The sequence below is a fragment of the Diaphorina citri genome, unplaced genomic scaffold, assembly GCF_000475195.1.
Source record: "Diaphorina citri unplaced genomic scaffold, Diaci psyllid genome assembly version 1.1 scaffold428, whole genome shotgun sequence".
NCBI lineage: Eukaryota > Metazoa > Arthropoda > Insecta > Hemiptera > Psyllidae > Diaphorina > Diaphorina citri.
Window position 1 is genome coordinate 158,953 of NW_007377863.1, and position 25,056 is coordinate 184,008.

The 25,056-nt window shown below is 38.3% G+C and overlaps 2 protein-coding genes across 2 annotated transcripts; both read left to right on the forward strand.

The window, feature by feature from the left end:
• Nucleotides 1–3,126: 3,126 nt before the first annotated feature.
• On the forward strand, nt 3,127–4,185 carry LOC113467198. The gene is made up of 2 exons (XM_026823245.1): nt 3,127–3,485; nt 3,805–4,185. The coding sequence occupies exons 1-2, from the start codon at nt 3,168–3,170 to the stop codon at nt 4,183–4,185; spliced, it is 699 nt and encodes a 232-aa protein (XP_026679046.1). The 5' UTR covers nt 3,127–3,167.
• Nucleotides 4,186–4,424: 239 nt separating this feature from the next.
• On the forward strand, nt 4,425–24,840 carry LOC103508729 (carcinine transporter-like). Its single transcript, XM_008473301.3, has 11 exons — nt 4,425–4,578; nt 4,787–4,970; nt 5,645–5,903; nt 6,278–6,470; nt 7,452–7,557; nt 7,831–7,943; nt 8,262–8,476; nt 8,866–9,041; nt 10,260–10,432; nt 11,717–11,886; nt 24,733–24,840. Exons 1-11 carry the CDS (start codon nt 4,460–4,462, stop codon nt 24,747–24,749), a joined length of 1,725 nt encoding a protein of 574 aa, XP_008471523.1. The 5' UTR covers nt 4,425–4,459; the 3' UTR covers nt 24,750–24,840.
• Nucleotides 24,841–25,056: the final 216 nt, after the last annotated feature.

Consider the following 25,056-nt stretch of genomic DNA (forward strand, 5'->3'; position numbering starts at 1 on the left):
TGAAGAGTTTTGAATGTAAACACCAATCTTTAATGAAGTAATTACTCCACTCCTTTTTCAGAGAATCCCATGAGGAAGCAGATACGATAGGCGATTAGCATTAGACGAATGACCTCTGTATCTAACAAACCACCTAGAACTATCTTCCAGAAAAATATACCTATTATAAAAAGGATAACAAAAAATAAGCAATAAGGAAATGAAGTTTGATCAAGGGTGGGTTTAATAATTATGATCTCTATCTCTTACTCCACAGACCAACCTCAGTGGTGCAACCAACCTCAGTGGTGCAGTTGTTAACGCGTTGGACTTTGGATCTGGAGGTTGGTGGTTCGAGTCCAAGTACGATTAGACGAATGACCTCTGTATCTAACAAACCATCTATTGAAACAATTGAACTATCTTCCAGAAAAATATACCTATTATAAAAAGGATAACAAAAAATAAGCAATAAGAAAATGAAGTTTGATCAAGGGTGGGTTTCTCTCTCTCTTAGGTTACAATCTGGCGATTGGATGGCAGCAGCAGTTTATTTCTTCTCCTCCATTCAATAATAATGATCTCTATCTCTTACTCCACAGCTAAACTGGGTATGTACCCAGGACACCCTGTCAACTTGGGTAGGTTACAATCTGGCGATTGGTTGGCAGCAGCAGTTTAGTTCTTCTCCTCCATTCAATAATAATGATCTCTATCTCTTACTCCACAGCTAAACTGGGTATGTACCCAGGACACCCTGTCAACTTGGGCTCTTACTCCACAGCTAAACTGGGTATGTACCCAGGACACCCTGTCAACTTGGGCCCAGGCTTTCTTCTTCTGTGGTGCCATCGTGGGGGGTTTGGTGTTTGGTTGGGTGGCAGATCGCTTTGGTCGTGTTCCGGCTCTGGTTTTGACCAATCTGGTTGGATTCATTTTCGGCGTAATTACAGCTTTCACGAAGTCGTTTTGGCAGTTCGCCCTCTGCCGATTTTTCGTCGGCCTCTCGTTCGACAACTGTTTCACGATGATGTACATCTTGGGTAAGGTTTAATTTAATTTTAATCTTTCTTGTCCTAACTGCGTCTTTCAAAATGAGGTGCCTTAACAATTAGTTATTTATGTCTTTTACATCTTGTGCAAGCCGGTTCGCCTTTCATATCCACTTGAAAACTAATAGGGAAGGAGAAAAAAAAATGTCTTAGAAAGAAATATGAAAAAAAAAGTACTTGACACTGTGTCATATAAAATTAGAAACATGAAAAGGTGTTTTTAATTTCATAGCTCCGCCGGGTGTAAAAAAAGATGATATCTTCACCTCCCTCTTATGTCTCAGTTGCCTGCACAAGTTGAAATCTTACACTCAGTAATCTTTGAAATATGTAGAAACCAATAGGAATCGTACTTGTAGACGTAAAATTGTGTACTGTGCATACCGGGAAAACCTGCGATTTATCGTTCGATCTGTAAGGAAAACCGGATCGTGTGCATCAGGTTTTCTGTACATGTTTCAGTCCATTAATTCGTTGGCAATTTGTTCAATCTCAGCTGGTTTCACTAAGATAACTAAGACGTCCGACCGAGGTTTTTTTCCAAATTGCCCCGTAAGCCATTGGTATTGGATAAAACATTGTACATGAACACTTTCCTCCTCCTCCTCCTCCTCCCCCACCTTCTCTTCTTCTTCTTCTTCTTCTTCTTCTACCGTGTGTTTCCCCCCATGTAGATACCTAATAACCGACACGTATGGGAAATTGGAAGAGCAGAACGATTCCAGTTTAGGTCAAGGCGTCTGGTAAACAGGAGCGGAAGGGTTCAGTCTTCAATCCCAGCCTTGGAATTTGATCCCTTCTCTTCTTCTTCTCCTTCTTCTACCGTGTGTTTCCCCCATGTAAATACCTAATAACCGACACGTATTGGAAATTGGAAGAGCAGAACGATTCTAGTTTAGGTCAAGGCGTCTGGTAAACAGGAGCGGAAGGGTTCAGTCTTCAATCCCAGCCTTGGAATTTGATCCTCATTTCTTGGAGAAATCGAGCAGATATTTAGAGAGCTCGAAAAGGATTGAAGTGGTAGTGGTACTATATTGGAGGGTATCACATTATTACAAATGGTATGACGAATATTGTAGGTATTTAATGGCGGTCCTATAAAGCTGGCATCACCTATAAAAGGAACAATACCAACAAAAGGAACAATATTGGAAGTAAAATCTGAGAACTTGTGGCACTTGTATGTTCACACTCTGCATCGAAATTCATTAAATTTCCAATTCTCCGTCGAAGAGTGCGAGAGGCCTCAGCGATTTCAAGATTATAACTCTTATCATTAGAATTCTAATGGGAAAATTGGTAGTTGTTGATTTAATGACTAGGTGACTCACTTACAGTACATAGATATGGACCTAAAACAACTACGATGTACATACATAGGTATCCTATTATGTGTATTGTATAATTATTATTTTCTCATTCTACTCGTAGGTACCTACATTACGACGCGACTTAAGTACGTAACTTCGTGCTGCTGAATTCAAGTTGGATTTCCACAATTTCCACTGGTTGGGGATAATCTTCGAATCATTACATAAAGCAGAGGATATGTTTTGATAGTCAACCTATTAGTTAGCTGATCGCGTCGGCTTTGTCAACATCTTCACGACATGAATTTTCATCAATTTCGAGTGGTTCATTGGCATGATTGTTGGTTTTATTTGATTGATTATAATTTTTTATTCCTCTGTAAAGTTCTGGATTGCAGTGTAATAGTTTAATCGTCCTTTTACAAATGTGTCCATATAATAAATAATTGAATAAATTTAATTTACATATAGTAAATAGTTTAAGTATCTCCTTTTTGGATGCCCTGTTTTTTTTATGATTCAGTGTATTTTCATTTAATCCTACTATCACGGATTAAAGATCTTAGCATCTTAAATACTGAAAACAGTGACTACCTCTTCAGATTATTTTGAATGGAACTTCAATACTTGATTTTATAGCTTTGTACAGATAAAACAATACTAGGGCTATGGTAACACCAAAATTCAACTTGACTATAAAATGCCAAACGATCAACCAAACAATGATTCAAATCAGGAAAGAACTAGTAAAACAAGGTTGGATCCGGAAAACGAAGAGAAACAATACTAGGGCTATGGTAACACCAAAATTCAACTTGACCATAAAATGCCAAACGATCAACCAAATAATGATTCAAATCGGGAAAGAACTAGTAAAACAAGGTTGGATCCGGAAAAGGAAGAGGATGCAAGCACCCTAATCAATGAAGGATCTCACATTAATTCAAACAAAAAAGAAACAAATAATTCTAAAATTGAAGATGAGAATGAAAAGATAAAGATAAATGAAGAAGTAAATAAATTAATTGATCAAGCACTAGCAGAATTAGAAGAAGAGGCCAACTGTGATAATGATTACCATGAAACCAATCTCGTTTGTGAAAACGTGGACATTGATAGATCAGAACATAAAACAAACAATGTACTAGAAACAAACAGTTCTAAAATTGAAGATGAGAATGAAAATATAAAGATAAATGAAGAAGTAAGTAAATTAATTGATCAAGCACTAGCAGAATTGGAAGAAGATGCCAACTGTGATAATGATTACCATGAAACCAATCTCGTTTGTGAAAACGTGGACATTGATAGATCAGAACATAAAACAAACAATGTACCTAATGGAATAATACAGGATGCAAATGTGGTTAGAAAGAATCCAACTTATGTTATCAATACTACTCTAAAGCCAAATGGAACAATGAAAGATGTGAATCTGAATGGGGAAGATACTCCAGAAATATCCCAATGGAATAATACAGGATTCAAATGTGGTTAGAAAGATTCCAACTTATGTTATCAATACTACTCTAAAGCCAAATGGAACAATGAAAGATGTGAATCTGAATGGGGAAGATACTCCAGAAATATCCGTCACAATGACATGTGTGCTACCGAAAGGAATGCCAATTTATAAAACTAGGAACTTGGATTTTGATGACGTCCTGCCACATCTGGGTGAATTTGGTCGCTACCAGAAAGTTTTGTTCTTCTCCATGATCTTGTTTGCATTTGCCGAAGCTTTTGTATATTTCTCTCAGATATTCATCACGGTAATACCAGAACATTATTGGTGTAGAGTGCCTGAACTATCCCATTTAGATTATGCTGATAAAGAGTTTTGAATGTAAACACCAATCTTTAATGAAGTAATTACTCCACTCCTTTTTCAGAGAATCCCATGAGGAAGCAGATACGATAGCGGAAAGCTACATCAAGAGAAATCACACGGGTGACCGTGGACTGCACAATTCTCCACGATCATCTACTCACGGTTCTCTGAACAGGGAATCACTCAAATCTCGCAGTCTCACTAGGAGAAACATGGACTTTGTCAATCGAGGCTTCGGCGAGAATTTGGGTGAATTTGGTCGCTACCAGAAAGTTTTGTTCTTCTCCATGATCTTGTTTGCATTCGCCGAAGCTTTTGTATATTTCTCTCAGATATTCATCACGGTAATACCGGAACATTATTGGTGTAGAGTGCCTGAACTATCCCATTTAGATTTTGAGCAAAGGTAAGATTTATGATTCTGTCTTAATAATTTATAATTATTGATCCCAACAGATCTCTGTATTATGTGACTCGTATCATCTGTATCCTCTTCACGTCTTCAACAGACGAGGTAGACATTAAAAATGAGAAAAATATATCCAGAAAAATCAAATTAATATACGTATGCAAGGAAGTTAGGCATAATATGACTTCTTCTTTTATTATTCCAGGAAGCTGATATCGATTCCTCAGATAGGCGCCGCATTTGATTCCTGCAGGATGTACGCTGTGAACTACACTCACCTCCTAGGGTCTGGAATTACCAAGGCGGATCCTAGTTGGCCCATTGTGGAGTGTCAACATGGCTGGGACTACGACCACAGTGATATTCCGTATACCACCATTGCCACCGAGGTAGGACAATAGAGTTTGTAGATTCGTAGAAGCTTAACCCATCCTTTAGGGCTGTTTGCCCCTACACCTAAGCCTCGGCCTGGGCTTTTTGTGTATGGAATTAAGCACCGATAGGGTTAATGGTGGAAATGAAATCAGTAATTTTGAAGTTCAAGAAATCCCATTTGACCTGTGTGAGGGACAGATGTTCAATAAACGACACGAACGTTCAATTCAACATACAATTTTAAATAATTATCTACAAGGATTGTACGATTGTAGAGGTAGGTCCAGGTACGTCTAATACACTATCAAGCACCGATAGGGTTAATGGTGGAAATGAAATCAGTAATTTTGAAGTTCAAGAAATCCCAATTGACCTGTGTGAGGGACAGATGTTCAATAAATGACACAAACGTTCAATTCAACATACAATTTTAAATAATTATCTACAAGGATTGTACGATTGTAGAGGTAGGTCCAGGTTACGTTTAATACACTATCGCACGACACCGACTGGAAGTATGCGATTAGACAAATGACCTCTGTATCTAACAAACCACCTATTGAAACAATTGAACTATCTTCCAGAAAAATATAGCTATTATAAAAAGGATGACAAAAAATAAGCAATAAGAAAATGAAGTTTGATCAAGGGTGGGTTTAATAATTATGATCTCTATCTCTTACTCCAGCTAAACTGGGTATGTACCCAGGACACCCTGTCAACTTGGGCCCAGGCTTTCTTCTTCTGTGGTGCCATCGTGGGGGGTTTGGTGTTTGGTTGGGTGGCAGATCGCTTTGGTCGTGTTCCGGCTCTGGTTCTGACCAATCTGGTTGGATTCATTTTCGGCGTCGTTACAGCTTTCACGAAGTCGTTTTGGCAGTTCGCCCTCTGCCGATTTTTCGTCGGCCTCTCGTTCGACAATTGTTTCACGATGATGTACATCTTGGGTAATGTTTAATTTTTAATCTTTCTTGTCCTAACTGCATCTTTTCAAAATGAGGTGCCTTAACAATTAGTTATTTATGTCTTTTACATCTTGTGCAGGCCGGTTCGCCTTTCATATCCACTTGAAAACTAATAGAGAAGGAGAAAAAAAATGTCTTTTAAAAAAAAAATATGAAAAAAGTACTTGACACTGTGTCATATAAAATTAGAAACATGAAGGTGTTTTTAATTTCATGGCTCCGACGGGGTGTAAAAAAAGATGAGATCTTCACCTCCCTCTTATGTCTCAGTTGCCTGAACAAGTTGAAATCTTAACACTCAGTAAACTTTGAAATATGTAGAAACCAATAGGAAACCTTTTCCGGGATGCTTTCAGTGTTAGAATATGTTGGGCCCAACTGGCGGACTTTTGTTGCCAACATGAGCATTGCCGTGTTCTTCACCCTAGCGGAAACTCTACTGCCCTGGATTGCCTACTATGTTGCCAATTGGAAGTGGCTGTGTATTGTGACGTCACTGCCTTTGCTGCTCGGAGTTTTCATAGCGTGGATAGTGCCGGAAAGTGCCAGGTATTTAGCTAGCTCTCGTTTTGTTAATTTTGATTTGAACTACTGACTTACTAACCGATTATAAATATTTTCAACCTTCTTTTAGGAATAGACCATGCCTAGTAAATTATTTAAAGATCTGTAGGTACCTATCTGCCTACTTTTCAACCAATTTAAGAAAGATGGGATAAGGTGCTCACAATACCAATATTCTAAGTGCTCAATATTTCCTTAATCAAAAACATTATGATATATGATAACGATAACAAAACTAGAATTTTTCAAGGTTATTAGAAATAGCAAAAAAGGGGTTTCTGCCTACTTTTCAACCAATTTAAGAAAGATGGGATAAGGTGCTCACAATACCAATATTCTAAGTGCTCAAGATTTCCTTAATCAAAAACATTATGATATATGATAACGATAACAAAACTAGAATTTTTCAAGGTTATTAGAAATAGCAAAAAAGGGGTTTAGTGCCGGAAAGTGCCAGGTATTTAGCTAGCTCTCGTTTTGTTAATTTTTGATTTGAACTACTGACTTACTAACCGATTATAAATATTTTCAACCTTCTTTTAGGAATAGACCATACCTAGTAAATTATTTAAAGATCTGTAGGTATACCAGCCATCTGGTGTACCTACTTTTCAACCAATTTAAGAAAGATGGAATGAGGTGCTCACAATACCAATGTTCTAAGTGCTCAAGATTTCCTTAATCAAAAACATTATGATATATTATGATAAAGATAACAAAACTAGAATTTTTCAAGGTCATTAGAAATAACAAAGCGGGGTTTCCTGAAATTTTTCATTACATCGCTATAAAACCAAATCCTCTGCTGGTCCTCAAATCAACCAATCTTGTGATATTTCAGATGGCTGGTATCTCAAGGCCGAGTAGATGAAGCCGTAAAAGGGGTTTCCTGAAATTTTTCATTGCATCACTGGAAAACCAAATCCTCTGCTGGTCCTCAAATCAACCAATCTTGTGATATTTCAGATGGCTGGTATCTCAAGGCCGAGTAGATGAAGCCGTGATCATCATGAAGAAATTCGAGAAGATCAATAAGAAACAGGTCGATCCAAAACTTTATCAACAACTCAAGGTAAAACAAAAGACATCAATGATATTTTACCCAGCCTAGTTAACTTAGTTGGTAGCGCGTCTGCCTTGTAAGTGCTATGCCGCGGGTTCGATTTCCGCCCGGGCTGGATTTTATCCTAAACGGATAATGTTCGTTCTCGGAACGGCTGGCTTTCTCCTATATTGTCTTCCTTCTCTCTTCACTTTCGGGACGATAAGACCTTGATAGTTACAGTTCCCTCCATCAAACCTCTTAAAAAAAACTGAATATACGAATTACCTATATGTTTCCCAGGAAAGCTGCCACAGATTGGCTGAGCAGGAAAAGGACCAGAAGAGATATTCGGTGCTGGATCTCTTCAAGACGGCCAGACTTAGGAACGTTACCTGCCTACTCATTATTATTTGGTAAGTCCATCAGACCCATTTAGTCCAGTTAGCTATATAAACGTAGCTAATTGTGGGAAAAATTGAGTCAGTGAAGGATCTTTTGCAAGACGAAGGATCTTTTGCAAGACGTTCAAATATCTTTTGCAAGACATTCAAAAATTTAATTCCATACTCGGTAAGCGGGAAGTAAAATGATGGGTCATTTTCAACGATAAATACTTTTTTCTGAAGTGGAAGGATGGGGGGATAGAAGCACCCAAATTTTGTTAAAGCCTTTTCAGACAAGTATTACAATGATAAGATTGATAGCTATCAACAGCTTCACTTTGTCCTCAGGATGGCCCTGTCTCTCTTATTCGACGGACACGTTCGTCAAGTGGAGAATCTCGGCACGAATTTCTTCATCACGTTCTCCCTCGCCTCCGCCACTGAATTTCCCGCGGACACCCTTCTCACTTTCACGCTGGATACGTGGGGGAGACGTTGGTATGCGTGTATCACCATGGTCCTCAGTGGCGTATTCAGTCTGATGAGTTGTAGTCTCGAAACCGGTGAGTGATTGGTTTCTCAAAATCTGAACCGACTCATCCCCAGAGTACTTTGATTTTATGGGTTGAATAACTTAACCTGTATACTGATAGATTCTGATGTGACTTTGTGAAGATTCATCTTGAAAAGAAGAACACTATAGTAACTTATACTATAATTTACTGGTGTTCTTTTAACTAAACCGTGATATTTGGCACCCAACTCTATTTGTTTAAGGAATCAATCCAATCTTACATGTCACTGATTAAAATATTATTCATGAGCGAAAAGATATAACCCTCTTATTACAAGACTTTGACGAGAGTGACTTACCTACTGTCCGTATTAATGAAGCACAAAGAACCATAAAGGAAATAAAAAATAGTCAAAATCAGTACAAATTTTATTTCAGGGACGCTCTCCGTAGGATTTGCCCTGGTCGGTCGATTTCTGGTCAACATTTCGTACAACATCGGCCTTCAGTATGCCGCTGAGGTGTTGCCAACAGTACTCCGAGGCCAGGGTGTTGCCCTAATTCATACCATGGGATTTGTGGCCAGCATATTGTCACCTTTCATTGTCTATTTGGTAAGAGGGCTTTAAAATAATATAAACCAGACCAGACTACAAAGACAAGTACTAAAAAAAAAATAGACGAGTCGTACAGTAGTTACCTACTAAATGCACAACAGATGCCGTACCATAAGAAAAGCTAGGCCAATAACCGCTAAGCTAGACTTTTCTGAATAAATACACACATATGGAAACATGGAAAATGTATTTACGGAAGAAAGTATACGGTAGTAACAGGTAAATAGGATTGTCAAGTTTGCATGAGGGAAGCTTCAGTTTCCCATGTTGTCTGTAAAACTTTAGTACATAAGTGGGGTATGCACATGCAGAAAACGATAACTTAGTTACAGACTCCATGTTTTGCAAGCTCCAACTTTTTAAGCACAAACTTATACGTAAGAAGAGTTCAGTCTCCATAGGTTTCCTTTAGAAAAGTTGAATTTGCTAGATAGGTATAGGGTTTTACGGTTTCAAAATAGGTTTGTATGAAAAAAGTTCGAGTGACGTAAAACGTAAACATAGCTATAGGGTTTTACGGTTTCAAAATAGGTTTGTATGAAAAAAGTTCGAGTGACGTAAAACGTAAACGGTTTTACGGTTTCAAAATAGGTTTGTATGAAAAAAGTTCGAGTGACGTAAAACGTAAACATATGGTTCCCTTGCCAATAAAGTGATGTGAAGTTTTGTGACCTCTGAATAATGCGTTTTTCAAGGCAGACATTCTTTGTGAATTTTTGAATTTGCGATATCATCAGGTCGGGTCGCCTCATTTCTCTGTGCATCATAAGAAGAATGTTTAGTCTGATTTTAAGGAAATTTTGCCAAAATTTTGACAACATTGTTTGCTGATTTTTGGGGCTTCATCTCCTCTGGCCTTTTGGAGATCCCCAAAAAAGGCCATTTTTCTCAGTTTCACAGTTCACTGAACGTCTAGTAACGACTTTCTCATGACTTTCCTTCTGAAATTTTGCCAAAATTTTGACAACATTGTTTGCTGATTTTTGGGCTTCATCTCCTCTGGCCTTTGGAGATCCCAAAAAGGGCCATTTTTCTCAGTTTCACAGTTCACTGAACGTCTAGTAACGACTTTCTCATGACTTTCCTTCCATGATTGTTCGCAGGCTGTGATAGCCTTTTGGAGATCCCCAAAAAAGGCCATTTTTCTCAGTTTCACAGTTCACTGAACGTCTAGTAACGACTTTCTCATGACTTTCCTTCCATGATTATTCGCAGGCTGTGATCAACCCTATGCTTCCTCTCGGAGTACTAGGTATTGTAGGCATTGTGGCGGGAGTGTTGTGCCTCTTCCTTCCCGAAACGATGGGCAAGGATCTTCCCCAGACAATGCAAGATTTTGAAAACTTTGGACGAGACCAAAAGTTTTTGGACTTCCCGTGCGCTCGAAGGTAAGTTTACCACTGATTACTTCAGTGGCAATATTGATCAGAATAATTTTGGAGGTGTTAAAAAGAGTAATAATGATAAGAAAGTTCCAACGAGGTTTTCCTGACAGTAAACTTTAAGCTGTTACGGATAATTGGGAAAAAGCCACCCTGCCATTTTGATAAAATAGCTATGCAATTGTCTCGAGGGTGATTGCACCCCAAAATAACCTACAGCACATGATGACTTCAGTGGAATAAATATTGATCAGAATAATTTTGGAGGTGTTAAAAAGAGTAATAATGATAAGAAAGTTCCAACGAGGTTTTCCTGACAGTAAACTTTAAGCTGTTAAGGATAATCGGGAAAAAGCCACCCTGCCATTTTGATAGCATCAAAATAGCTATGCAATTTTCTCGAGGGTAATTGCACCCCAAAATAACCTACAGCACATGATGGCACAAACGGTAATTAACGTATCTCCGGATGTCACTGGCATCCGTTGGCTTGGAGAGCACATGATGGCACAAACGGTAATTAACGTATCTCCGGATGTCACTGGCATCCGTTGGCTTGGAGCGTAGAAATTCAGTTCAGCTGTACCTAGTTGTTTTAAAATTTACACTCGTCTAACATAAAATATTCATTCCCTTTTCCCTATCACGATTATCTGGAAGTTATTCGTTTCCAATATTTGCGAGCTGGAATAATAATGAAAAACTCACTGCAAAAATTTCACCTTCGCAGTTCTTGTAATTATCACGATTATCTGGAAGTTATTCGTTTCCAATATTTGCGAGCTGGAATAATAATGAAAAACTCACTGCAAACATTTCACCTTCGCAGTTCTTGTAATTCCTGAGATAATGAAATTTGTGAAAAGTTCTTGAGAAGTGGAAGAAAAAGAGGCGAAGACAAAAACACCCCCGTGGCTGAATGTCATTCCTTTGCATTCTTGACGTTCACGTGCCCCCTGGGTATTCGTTCTGACAAGCATCTGGAAGTTATTCGTTTCCAATATTTGCGAGCTGGAATAATAATGAAAAACTCACTGCAAAAATTTCACCTTCGCAGTTCTTGTAATTCCTGAGATAATGAAATTTGTGAAAAGTTCTTGAGAAGTGGAAGAAAAAAAGGCGAAGACAAAAACACCCCCGTGGCTGAATGTCATTCCTTTGCATTCTTGACGTTCACGTGCCCCCTGGGTATTCGTTCTGACAAGGTGTCAAGTAGGTAATTATGCTGATAAAGAGTTTTGAATGTAAACACCAATCTTTAATGAAGTAATTACTCCACTCCTTTTTCAGAGAATCCCATGAGGAAGCAGATACGATAGCGGAAAGCTACATCAAGAGAAATCACACGGGTGACCGTGGACTGCACAATTCTCCACGATCATCTACTCACGGTTCTCTGAACAGGGAATCACTCAAATCTCGCAGTCTCACTAGGAGAAACATGGACTTTGTCAATCGAGGCTTCGGCGAGAATTAAAGAGAAGCCAGCGGCCATTACACGTTGTACGAATCAGTTCCCAGTGGATCACTGAAGTTAAGCAACGTTGTGCGCAGTTAGTTTCGGATGGGTGACTATCGAGACAATCGAGTCCTGCTTTCTTTTGCCGTCCCCACTAAGGATAGGTGACGTTCATGTGAGGAGGTGGGACTGGTGGGAGGCGAAATGACGACGACAAGCTACCCGCAACAAATATACTTCCCCGTTTAATACTATTCTCTGACTTGTTCTTGAACCACCAACCCTCAGATCCGAAGTCAACCTCTACACCACTGGGGTTGGCGGAAATGTGTAAAACTGTAGATTGTAGAATAAAAAATAATAGATGCCATTGTATAAAATTTACTAGCGATTCCTAAAGCCTTACGTATAGAAAGAAATATGAAAAAGAAGTACCTACTTGACACTGTGTCATATAAAATAATTAGAAACATGAAGGTGTTTTTAATTTCATAGCTCCGCCGGGTGTAAAAAAAGATGAGATCTTCACCTCCCTCTTATGTCTCAGTTGCCTGCACAAGTTGAAATCTTACACTCAGTAATCTTTGAAATATGTAGAAACCAATAGGAAACTTTTTCCGGGATGCTTTCAGTGTTAGAATATGTTGGACCCAACTGGCGGACCTTTGTTGCCAACATGAGCATTGCCGTGTTCTTCACCCTAGCGGAAACTCTACTGCCCTGGATTGCCTACTATGTTGCCAATTGGAAGTGGAGGTGGGAGGCGAAATGACGACGACAAGCTACCCTCCACAAATATACTTCCCCGTTAAATACTATTCTCTGACTTGTTCTTGAACCACCAACCCCCAGATCCGAAGTCAACCTCTACACCACTGGGGTTGGTGGAAATGTGTAAAACTGTAGATTGTAGAATAAAAAATAATAGATGCCATTGTATAAAATTTACTAGCGATTCCTAAAGCCTTACGTATTCTTTAAAAGCAACATAGATAGAGTTCCTGAATCTCAACCCTTTTTACCTACTTGGTAAATAGGAAAGAGATGAAAAGAGATGATAATATGTGAGAAAAAAAAAGAAAGAAAGAGACAGAGTGAGAGAGAGAGGATGAGAGAGTGGGTGTGTGAGAGAGAGAGAGGAGAATCTATTTACGTCTTAAAGTGTCAAAACCCCGGTTTATGCATATCTCAAGGGATAAATCCTTTTATCTACATCTACATCCCTCTCTCTCTCTCCCCCCCTCTCTCTCTCTCTCTTTTCTCTATCTATCTATCCTCCTCTCTCCTTATTTTCTTGTCTATTCCAAGATTTACATTACCTTCGGGAAGTTGGAGAAAAAAGGTAGGTAGTAATGTTGATAGACAAAATAAAATTAGAGCCAATAAAAGTTTAATGATGTCGACAGGCAACATAGTATATTGCCAGCCCAGTTAGCTTAGTTGGTGGCGCGTCTGCCTTGTAAGCGCTAGGCCGCGGGTTCGATTCCCGCCCGGGGCGGATTTTATCCTGATGGGATGTTGCCATTGTATAAAATTTACTAGCGATTCCTAAAGCCTTACGTATTCTTTAAAAGCAACATAGAGTTCCTGAATCTCAACCCTTTTTACTTGGTAAATAGGAAAGAGATAAAAAGAGATGATAATATGTGAGAAAAAAAGAAAGAAAGAGAGTGAGAGAGAGAGAGGATTAGAGAGTGGGTGTGAGAGAGAGGAAAATCTATTTACGTCTTAAAGTGTCAAAACCCCGGTTTATGCATATCTCAAGGGATAAATCCTTTTATCTACATCCCTCCCTCTCTCTCCGAGAAAGTAGGAGATGAGAAAGTAGGAGATGAGAAAGTAGGAGATGAGAAAGTAGGAGATGAGAAAGTGGGAGATTAGAAAGTAAGAGATGAGAAAGTAGGAGATTAGAAAGTAAGAGATGAGAAAGTGGGAGATTAGAAAGTAAGAGATGAGAAAGTGGGAGATTAGAAAGTAAGAGATGAGAAAGTAGGAGATGAGAAAGTAGGAGATTAGAAAGTAGGAGATGAGAAAGTGGGAGATTAGAAAGTAAGAGATGAGAAAGTAGGAGATTAGAAAGTAGGAGATGAGAAAGTAGGAGAAGAGAAAGTAGAAGAGGGGAAAAAGTAGGAGATGAGAAAGTAGGAGATTAGAAAGTAGGAGATGAGAAAGTAGGAGATGAGAAAGTAGGAGGAGAAAGTAGGAGATGAGAAAGTAGGAGATTAGAAAGTAGGAGATGAGAAAGTAGGAGATGAGAAAGTAGGAGATGAGAAAGTAGGAGATGAGAAAGTAGGAGAGGGGAAAAAGTAGGAGATGAGAAAGTAGGAGATTAGAAAGTAGGAGAGGGGAAAAAGTAGGAGATGAGAAAGTAGGAGATTAGAAAGTAGGAGATAAAGTAGGAGATGAGAAAGTAGGAGAGGAGAAAATAGAAGAGGGGAAAAAGTAGGAGAGGAGAAAAAAGTAGGAGAAAGAGGCAAAATATAGGATAGAGTGTTTACTTTGGGTCTTTGGTGTTATTTGGTTATTTGTGCAAACCCGTGAGAACTTTCGACTTTTGACGAAGCTGGGAAAACACCAGACGACATTATGTTGTTGATGGGGTTGTTTTTGTTGTTTGCTGTTTTTGTTTTTTGCCTCTCTTGTTTTCGAGAGTTTAATTAGATCCTCATTATTTTAAATTTCCATTTTAGTTTCTCCGGCTTATTTCCAGTCTTTTAAATTTCAATGCATAATTGCACAATGTTGTTTGTCGCTTTTCAACATCAACTCCCTTTGAAAAGAATGAAAACCCTCCTCTCTCTCTCTCTCTCTCTCTTCTTTGAGTTCTTTTAATTTATTATTAGCTACCCATTATTTTTATACATTTTTTTGCACTAATGGCGGATATACCTAACTAATTGCTAAATGTGTATTAAAAAAAAAAATGAAAAAAAAGCTAAAATCTAAGGGAATCTACTAACAGATTCCCTTAGCTTTTAGCTTTTTTTCAAGACCAAAACCAGATAAATTGGCTGCTTCTTTCAAAAGATATGAGTTTTTCGTGTTTTCCCTAAAGAAGTTTATCAACCCTTTTGGAACTGGGCAATGATTTTGCTGAGATGTTCCCTACAAACTGTGCTTCCAAAATGACCTATTACGTGAATGATCCCACCTATTTATTACCTAGGTATATTAGTGATCTGTTACCTACCATAGATAGCAGTGACAAATCACCTCATGATATACCATGATCTCATGATGATATTTTATCCTAATTGGTCACGTGAATTGAGATATCAATTTCAGGCCCGTACACTCTGTCAGCCCATGTGGCTCCAGTCCATTGTCCTTCCGTTCAAAAGCATTCAAATAACGGTGTCAACACCATTTCGACCGGGAATTTGCTACATGAGTCCATTCCGTGGGTACGCGCAATTTTTGACTAGCCAGAAATCCAGCAGAGCAACAAAATGGACTGTGTTCACAACAGATCTCGCAAACAAGATGAATTTTCAATTAGCCTCAGCCCATTTGGACTTTAGGACTTGTGTGTAGGCACCTTGGGAAATAGTTCCTGCTTGAATTATCCTTACAAACCCCAAGGTAACAAGCCCAATTATTAGAAATGTCTCTACCTATCTACAGAATTAACAGCTATTACACGTGAGTGCAATGAACTTGGAAGGAAGAAGAGAAAGAATAAGGAGAGGATTAAGAAGAAGAAGAAGGAGGAGAAGAAGGAGAAGAAGAAGAAGGAGAAGAAGAAGAAGGAAGAGGAGGAGGAGACGAAGAAGAAGAAAAAGAAAGAGAAGAAGAAGAAAAACAAGAAGAAGAATTTCTCGTCAGTAACCTTCCTCTCCCTATACAAACTGAGGAGCCAACAATAGACATAGCACTGGTTTGAATTTTGAAATCAAAATAGTCATACGAATTTATGCATCATGTATTCATGTCCTTACAAATGTACAACGTGAAGGAAAATTCTACTGCAACTTTCTCGCTATATCTAAAACTTTCAGAAGAGAAGTTCGGATAAAAAGTTGAATTTGTATTTACGGTCGAGAAAGCATGAGATCCATTCTAGTGTACAGGAGAAATTGGAATCGGATAGAGAAAGAGAGAGAGAGAGAAAGAGAGGAAGAGAGAAGGAGAGAGAGAGAGAAAGAGAGAGAGAAACGGAAAAAAGGGGAGAAGTTACTTTTCAAAAATTCCTCTCATCAAATGGTATCCTTTTCTATTTTGTCCCTCGTTTCGTTTTCTCCCATATTCAAGACCCTTGATTTTTCCCTCATGATATGTATTTAGAACAACAAAATATATACCTTCCTCACCTTAATATAGGTATATAGGTATACGACACCTAGTTATTTAGGTATAAGTCATTTAGGCAACGCTATACGCTCCTAATAGAAGTAATTACCAATTGACGTTCCATATCAAGCTTATAGCAACCTAATAACAGCCGCGTTCCGGACACAGAAAGTAAGTAAGTAACAGCCGCTAAAAGTAAATTAGCTAAATTCCACCATGAAGATGGCAAAACTCGTGAAAATAAACACAGGTATTGAAGGAAACTACCATCCTATTTGATGCCAAACTAATGGTGACTTATTGGCAGATCTGAGAGTTCTTAACTTCTCACTCATGTTTATGATAGTCAGTAAGCAGTACCTGGTATACTATACATTTATTTATTTAAATCAACGTGCGTCAATAACATAGGTACTGCCTACATTTATTATTAGTTTTATTGTTAGGCCTAATACACACGCTACAATTCTTTCATCTGATCCGACCGCAAGAAAAATCGTCCTTGTAGACGTAAAATTGTGTACTGTGCATACCGGGAAAATCTGCGATTTATCGTTCGATCTGTAAGGAAAATCGGATCGTGTGCATCAGGTTTTCTGTACGTGTTTCAGTCCATTAATTCGTTGGCAATTTGTTCAATCTCAGCTGGTTTCACTAAGACGTCCGACCGAGGTTTTTTCCAAATTGCCCCGTAAGCCTTGGGTATTGGATAAAACATTGTACATGATGTCTACTTGTCTACTTTGTCGGAGCAAAAATAACACTTTCCTCCTCCTCCTCCTCCTCCCCCACATTCTCTTCTTCTTCTTCTTCTACCGTGTGTTTCCCCCATCATGTAGATACCTAATAACCGACACGTATTGGAAATTGAAAGAGCAGAACGATTCCAGTTTAGGTCAAGGCGTCTGGTAAACAGGAGCGGAAGGGTTCAGTCTTCAATCCCAGCCTTGGAATTTGATCCTCATTTCTTGGAGAAATCGAGCAGATATTTAGAGAGCTCGAAAAGAATTGAAGTGGTAGTGGTACTATATTGCAGGGTATCACATTATTACAAATGATATGAATATTGTAGGCGGTCCTATAAAGCTGGCATCACCTATAAAAGGAACAATACCAACAAAAGGAACAATATTGGAAGTAAAATCTGAGAACTTGTGGCGATAAGATTGATCTATCAACGGATTCACTTTGTCCTCAGGATGGCCCTGTCTCTCTTATTCGACGGACACGTTCGTCAAGTGGAGAATCTCGGCACGAATTTCTTCATCACGTTCTCCCTCGCCTCCGCCACTGAATTTCCCGCGGACACCCTTCTCACTTTCACGCTGGATACGTGGGGGAGACGTTGGTATGCGTGTATCACCATGGTCCTCAGTGGCGTATTCAGTCTGATGAGTTGTAGTCTCGAAACCGGTGAGTGATTGGTTTCTCAAAATCTGAACCGACTCACCCCCAGAGTACTTTGATTTTATGGGTTGAATAACTAACCTGTATACTGATAGATTCTGACGTGACTTTGTGAAGATTCATCTTGAAAAGAAGAACACTAGTAACTTATACTACAATTTCCTGGTGTTCTTTTAACGAACCTGTGATATTTGGCACCCAACTCTGTTTGTTTAAGGAATCAATCCAATCTTACATGTCAATGATTAAAATATTATTCATGAGCGAAAAGATATACCTAACCCTCTTGTTACAAGAATTTGACGAGAGTGACTTACCTACTGTCCGTATTAATGAAGCACGAAGAACCATAAAGGAAAAAAAAAAAAAAAAAAACCTAGTCAAAATTAAACCGACTCATCCCCAGAGTACTTTGATTTTATGGGTTGAATAACTTAACCTGTATACTGATAGATTCTGATGTGACTTTGTGAAGATTCATCTTGAAAAGAAGAACACTATAGTAACTTATACTATAATTTACTGGTGTTCTTTTAACTAAACCGTGATATTTGGCACCCAACTCTATTTGTTTAAGGAATCAATCCAATCTTACATGTCACTGATTAAAATATTATTCATGAGCGAAAAGATATAACCCTCTTATTACAAGACTTTGACGAGAGTGACTTACCTACTGTCCGTATTAATGAAGCACAAAGAACCATAAAGGAAATAAAAAATAGTCAAAATCAGTACAAATTTTATTTCAGGGACGCTCTCCGTAGGATTTGCCCTGGTCGGCCGATTTCTGGTCAACATTTCGTACAACATCGGCCTCCAGTATGCCGCTGAGGTGTTGCCAACAGTACTCCGAGGCCAGGGTGTGGCCCTCATTCATACCATGGGATTTGTGGCCAGCATATTGTCACCTTTCATTGTCTATTTGGTAAGAGGGCTTTAAAATAATATAAACCAGACCACCTTTCTCTCTCTTTCCCTCTCCTCCCTTTCCACTTTCTTATCTTTATTTGACCTCTCTCCCCTTTCCTCCCCTCTTAACCCTTTTCCCTCTTTCTCCCTCCCTCGCTTTCCTTCCTCTTTGTCCCTCCCTCTCTTTCCTTCCTCTTTATCCGTCCCTCTCTTTCCTTCCTCTTTATCCCTCCCTCTCTTTCCTTCCTCTTTATCCCTCCCTCTCTTTCCTTCCTCTTTATCCCTCCCTCTCTTTCCTTCCTCTTTATCCCTCCCTCTCTTTCCTTCCTCTTTATCCCTCCCTCTCTTTCCTTCCTCTTTATCCCTCCCTCTCTTTCCTTCCTCTTTATCCCTCCCTCTCTTTCTTCCCTCTTTCTTCCTTTCTCTCTCTATTCCCTCCCTATTTCTCCCTCCCTCGCGTCTCTGCCCTCTCCCATCCTTCGCTGTCAATTTGTTTTGTATACATTTATCATCTCGTGTCTCCTACCTTCCTATCTTCTTGTCTCATCTTTATTATGTCTCCTGCTTTCCACTTGCTTATTATCTTTATTTGACCTCTCTCCCCTTTCCTCCCCTCTAAACCCTTTTCCCTCTTTCTCCCTCCCTCGCTTTCCTTCCTCTTTCTCCCTCACTATCTTTCCTTCCTCTTTATCCCTCCCTCTCTTTCCTTCCTCTTTCTCCCTCCCTCTCTTTCCTTCCTCTTTATCCCTCCCTCTCTTTCCTCCCTCTCTCTCTCTCTATCTTCCCTCCCTATATCTCCCTCCCTCGCGTCTCTGTCCTCTCCCATCCTTTGCTGTCAATTTGTTTTTGTATACATTTATCATCTCGTGTCTCCTACCTTCCTATCTTCTTGTCTCATCTTTATTATGTCTCCTGCTTATCGTTGCTTCTATTTTCGTCCCATCAACTTAGGTACTTCTCATCAAGACCAAATTGACGTGACGTCCCCCAAGTCTTCCCTAATGTAATGTTTTCCAGCTCTGTACCGTCGATTTTGGAAGTGGTATCGTTATCCCACTTTTATACCCACCTAATATTCTCATTAAAGGTAATAGGTAATACCTATCTATGTCCACTACAAAGAATATATCCACTTATGTTGACACTGTGAAGCCGCTAAAAGAATGTAGGTACTCGTATGTATAGGTAATGGCACTAATGGCATTACAAGCTTTTGCTTTGACTTTAACACACAAAGGCGCACTACAACTACAAAGACCCTTTTGTCGGAGAAGAAAAACTCACTTTCGTGTTGGCTAAAACTTTTCCCTGAGCTTTCAGGTTGATTCAATCAACAAGTTTTTAATTAGGTTGAGTTTTCTTGAACTATATCAAGGCGTCTTCCCATCTTTTCGCTCAGGCACGGACCTAGAAGCAGGGAAGCAAGAACGCGGGTTCCGTCCCGGCCCAGGTATGAAATTTCATCCTCGAACTTAATTTGGACTAATCCTATCAGTAATACCTACCTACTTTTTACTTTCCTTGTCCTATAAGGGGGTAAATAAGTAATGTACCTACTCTCTTCTTCTTCTTCTTCTTCTTCTTCTTCTTCTTCTTCTTCTTTTAAATTTCCTTGTCCAATAGGGATGAATGTACATAGGTATTATTTTCTTTCCTTTTTTTTTTTTTGAAACTTTAACTCATTGTTCCCCCGAAAAGTAAATCGGACTTTAATGTCCATCAAACTTTTGTTTAAACAGAGCATCTCGTATTTGATTTTAATTAAGAAAGTTTTTTTGGTACAGAAAAAAAAGTCGAAAAACAGACCCCTTGGGTTTTTATGGTCCGTTTCGTTCTAAGAAAACATTAACTTTATCAGGTGATTTTTTTTTTTTTTTTTAAGAGGTTTGACAGCGGGAACTGTAACTACTATGGTCTTATCGTCCCGAAATCGAAGAGAGAAGGAAGACAGGATGAAAAGTTTATGTAAATAACAGCTGGTTCGAATTCCAAAAGTAAAGTGCTGCCCATAAGCCGCTTAAGCGCTAGGTCGCGGGTTTGATCCCGCTCGGGGTAGATTTTACCCTAAACAGATAAGGTTCGTTCTCGGTAGGCAAGCTTTCTTCTATCCAGTCTTCCATCTTTTCGGGACGGTAAGACCTTAATAGTTACAGCTCCCTCGTGAAAAAAAAGTACTGCCCTGAAGCTTAAGCAGATTTTCTGTTTGCCCCTGTGATTTCGATCTCACTATTACATACAAGCCTGAGGATAATAACTCTAATGCGGTGAAATGATGAGCAGGATAGGTTTCAGCTTTAAGAAAATTTAAACTCGCAAAAAGACTAAACTTTCCCTCTTTTCTCTGACTTCTGAAAAAAAAAAAGTAAAAAAAAACTTTCTTTTTTTAAGCAGAAAAAAAAACAAAAGAAAATTATTTACATTCGAAAAGTATCTATCTGAAAGTCGAGATGTTTTAAACTCTTGACTCAAGTCAAACGGATTTTAGGACTTTCTAAATTCAGGCTCTCAAACATCTGTTGAATTCGTCAGCTTTTTTGCAAGCTTCAAATTTCAAACAGTTTCTAATTTGAAGGTGCTACGGTTCACATATTACAACTCGAATTAATTAGAATAAGAATTAGAATAAGCACATAACTTGTTAGAATAAAACTGAATGAGCTAATTAGAATAATAATGAGGAAGTTATTTAGACGTGCAAGAAAAGTCGGTTTTGTGCTTATCCTGGTTAAATTTGAATTTTAAATGAAGTAAAGGTATGTTGTGTTGACAATGTGGAAAAAAAAGTAAAAAAAAACTTTCTTTTTTTAAGCAGAAAAAAAAACAAAAACAAAACAAAAAATTATTTACATTCGAAAAGTATCTGAAAGACCTGAAAGTCGAGATGTTTTAAACTCTTGACTCAAGTCAAACGGATTTTAGGACTTTCTTAATTCAGGCTCTCAAACATCTGTTGAATTCGTCAGCTTTTTTGCAAGCTTCAAATTTCAAACAGTTTCTAATTTGAAGGTGCTACGGTTCACATATTACAACTCGAATTAATTAGAATAAGAATTATAGAATAAGCACATAACTTGTTAGAATAATACTGAATGAGCTAATTAGAATAATAATGAGGAAGTTACTTAGACGTGCAAGAAAAGTCGGTTTTGTGCTTATCCTGGTTAAATTTGAATTTTAAATGAAGTAAAGGTATGTTGTGTTGACAATGTGTGAAAATACAGCTTCGTCTCAGAGGTGGAAGATAAGTTCAGGTTTGTGTACACGGAGATAGAAGCAGTAAAGGTATGTTGTGTTGACAATGTGTGAAAATACAGCTTCGTCTCAGAGGTGGAAGATAAGTTCAGGTTTGTGTACACGGAGATAATTATGTGCCGACGCGAATTTTAAACTTCACGGTATCTATATCTATTTCTGTAGGTAGTGAGAAAAATTTCCATAATGATGATAATTTGCACCAGGGAGGTAGGTTTTCTCTTTCTTTTGGGAAACAGTGTAATACAGCTAAATCAACAACAGGTGCCAACCCCAAAGATCCAAGAAAAGCTAGACCGAAATAAGCAAATAGGTAGGTACCTACCATAGGTAAAGGGGGAAATTTATTTGCCATAGAGAGGGGGGTTAATTCCTGGAATCTATCAAATTAACAAAAAGACAACAGATCACAGTTCGCAGTAACACATTACAGTTCCCAGTTGAGAATCTTTAGAATATAAAAATTCAATTTCCAATTTTCTACCCCCTAGGTATATCTATTTATCTATACCTATCTGTTACTGTAGGTTGTGAGAAAAATTTCCATAATGATGATAATTTGCACAGGGAGGTAGGTTTTCTCTTTCTTCTGGGTAACAGTGTAATACGCCTAAATCAACAACAGGTGCCAACCCCAAAGATCCAAGAAAAGCTAGACCGAAATAGGCAAATAGGCAGGTACCACAGGTAAAAAGGGAAATTTATTTACCATAGAGAGGAATTCAACATTCCTGGCAGCTGTCAAATTAACGAATGACAGGAATGACAACAGATCACAGTTCGCAGTAACACATTACAGTTCCCAGTTGAGAATCTTTAGAATATAAAAATTCAATTTCCAATTTTCTACCCTTGCCGATATTGGAAGCATAACATATACAGTCTAAGCATTGAAGCATAAAATCGGAAGCATAAATTCAATATAGGGATAGAGCTGAACCACTATGATAATAATATAAGAAACATAGAACATAGGGTTCCATAATTCCACTCTTATCAAATTTATGCGAGTTTGATAAGGGAATCTTATTGGCTTGCTCATAAGCCTATTTTTGCCATTTGTTTTTCTTCTAAAATATGACGGTAAAAACTTGGCAAAAGTGGAAAAATAATCTTTTCTTTCGTTCTTTCTATGTGATCATTTTTCCTGGCAAAGTTTTTCGTGTGTTCTTGGGTGATGAAAGTTGGAAAATGGGTACCCTTTTATTACCTAGGTAAGTGGTTCGCCGAAAAAGGGAGGAAAACGTAAACCATAGGTAAACCGTATTTGAGAAGAAGAAGAAGAAGAAGAAGAAGAAGAAGAAGAAGAAGAAGAAGGAGGAGGAGGAGGAGGAGGAAAAAAAACATGTAGGATGTAGTTTAAAAAGTTCACACTTTTTTTGACACGTTTGATTTATTCGCAAAACAGTGTAGCTAAGACGTTTCTTGTTGCTTCAGCTAAGGTTTTATGGTGAAAATTTTTCACAACTTCAAAAGTAACTTCCCATATAACAAACGGGTTTAAAAAATAAAATTTACACATCACCTAAATAATGGAAAAATAGGGAGAGGTGGGGTAATTTGAAACTTGGAACCTTGTTGAACATATTTTTTAGCATAACCCGCTTCTCATCTTCAACAAAGTTGAAGTTGAAAGTTTTGAACTTGGAAGAAAGAAGGCGAAAATATGAGTTGTAAGTTAACAAAGTACCTGCGACGTAAAGTAGGTAGGTGGAAACATGTTTTTAATGTAAGGTATTCATGATCTTTTTTTTTCCAAGAAAACATGAAAAGTACATGTTTGTACTTAAGGAGGGAAAAAGATGGGAGATGTTATAAGGTTCTAAGTAGGTACCCATGCTAGAAATAGACGTATAATATACATGCGACCTTGTTTCATCCAATTATTATCCTGTTAAAGTATCTCAAAAATTGGCAAGTACGAATGATCTTGTGGTAAAATACCTTCACACCCCGATCGTTCGTTTCATATTGGGGAGTGGTGTTAGACGATGCTCCCCTTACATGGATAGGTATGTGGTTAAGACAAACCTCCCTGTATATGAGTGGTGTGGTTAACGTGAGGGTAAATATTTAGATATTTGAACTGCATGACACCTCTGGCCCCATCTTACCCCACCCCGCCCTATCTATTTGTGCCGTTTTCCCATCTTGTTCGTTCCAACTTCCAACCCCACCTCGCCCTATCTATTGCATCGTACCCATCTTCTCTTATCAAATTTATGCGAGTTTGATAAGGGAATATTATTGGCTTGCTCATAAGCCTATTTTTGCCTTTTGTTTTTCTTCTAAAATATGACGGTAAAAACTTGGCAAAAGTGGAAAAAGTGGAAAAAATAATCTTTTCTTTCGTTCTTTCTATGTGATCATTTTTCCTGGCAAAGTTTTTCGTGTGTTCTTGGGTGATGAAAATTGGAAAATGGGTACCCTTTTATTACCTAGGTAAGTGGTTCGCCGAAAAAGGGGGGAAAACGTAAACCATAGGTAAACCGTATTTGAGAAGAAGAAGAAGAAGGAGGAGGAAAAAAAACATGTAGGATGTAGTTTAAAAAGTTCACACTTTTTTGACACGTTTGATTTATTCGCAAAACAGTGTAGCTAAGACGTTTCTTGTTGCTTCAGCTAAGGTTTTATGGTGAAAATTTTTCACAACTTCAAAAGTAACTTCCCATATAACAAACGGGTTTAAAAAATAAAATTTACACATCACCTAAATAATGGAAAAATAGGGAGAGGTGGGGTAATATGAAACTTGGAACCTTGTTGAACATATTTTTTAGCCTAACCCGCTTCTCATCTTCAACAAAGTTGAAGTTAAAAGTTTTGAACTTGGAAGAAAGAAGTCAAAAATATGAGTTGTAAGTTAACAAAGTACCTGCGACGTAAAGTAGGTAGGTGGAAACATGTTTTTAATGTAAGGTAGGTATTCATGATCTTTTTTTTTTTTTTTTTTTAAAAAAAAAAAAAAAGCAGTTTTTTGATCGAGGCTTCGGCGAGAATTAAAGAGAAGCCAGCGGCCATTACACGTTGTACGAATCAGTTCCCAGTGGATCACTGAAGTTAAGCAACGTTGTGCGCAGTTAGTTTCGGATGGGTGACTATCGTACATGTTTGTACTTAAGGAGGGAAAAAGATGGGAGATGTTATAAGGTTCTAAGTAGGTAAACAAGAACCCATGCTAGAAATAGACGTATAATATACATACGACCTTGTTTCATCCAATTATTATCCTGTTAAAGTATCTCAAAAATTGGCAAGTACGAATGATCTTGTGGTAAAATACCTTCACACCCCGATCGTTTCATATTGG

Bases quoted from the DNA above. Each gene is read 5' to 3' on its own strand.
- LOC103508729 (XM_008473301.3), top strand. From the start codon at position 4,460: ATGATCTTGTTTGCATTCGCCGAAGCTTTTGTATATTTCTCTCAGATA. The intron at 4,971-5,644 runs GTAGGACAATAG...CTCTTACTCCAG, and splicing joins ATACCACCATTGCCACCGAG to CTAAACTGGGTATGTACCCA. The intron at 9,042-10,259 runs GTAAGAGGGCTT...GATTATTCGCAG, and splicing joins CACCTTTCATTGTCTATTTG to GCTGTGATCAACCCTATGCT.
- LOC113467198 (XM_026823245.1), top strand. From the start codon at position 3,168: ATGCCAAACGATCAACCAAATAATGATTCAAATCGGGAAAGAACTAGT. The intron at 3,486-3,804 runs CTAGAAACAAAC...CTCCAGAAATAT, and splicing joins AACATAAAACAAACAATGTA to CCCAATGGAATAATACAGGA.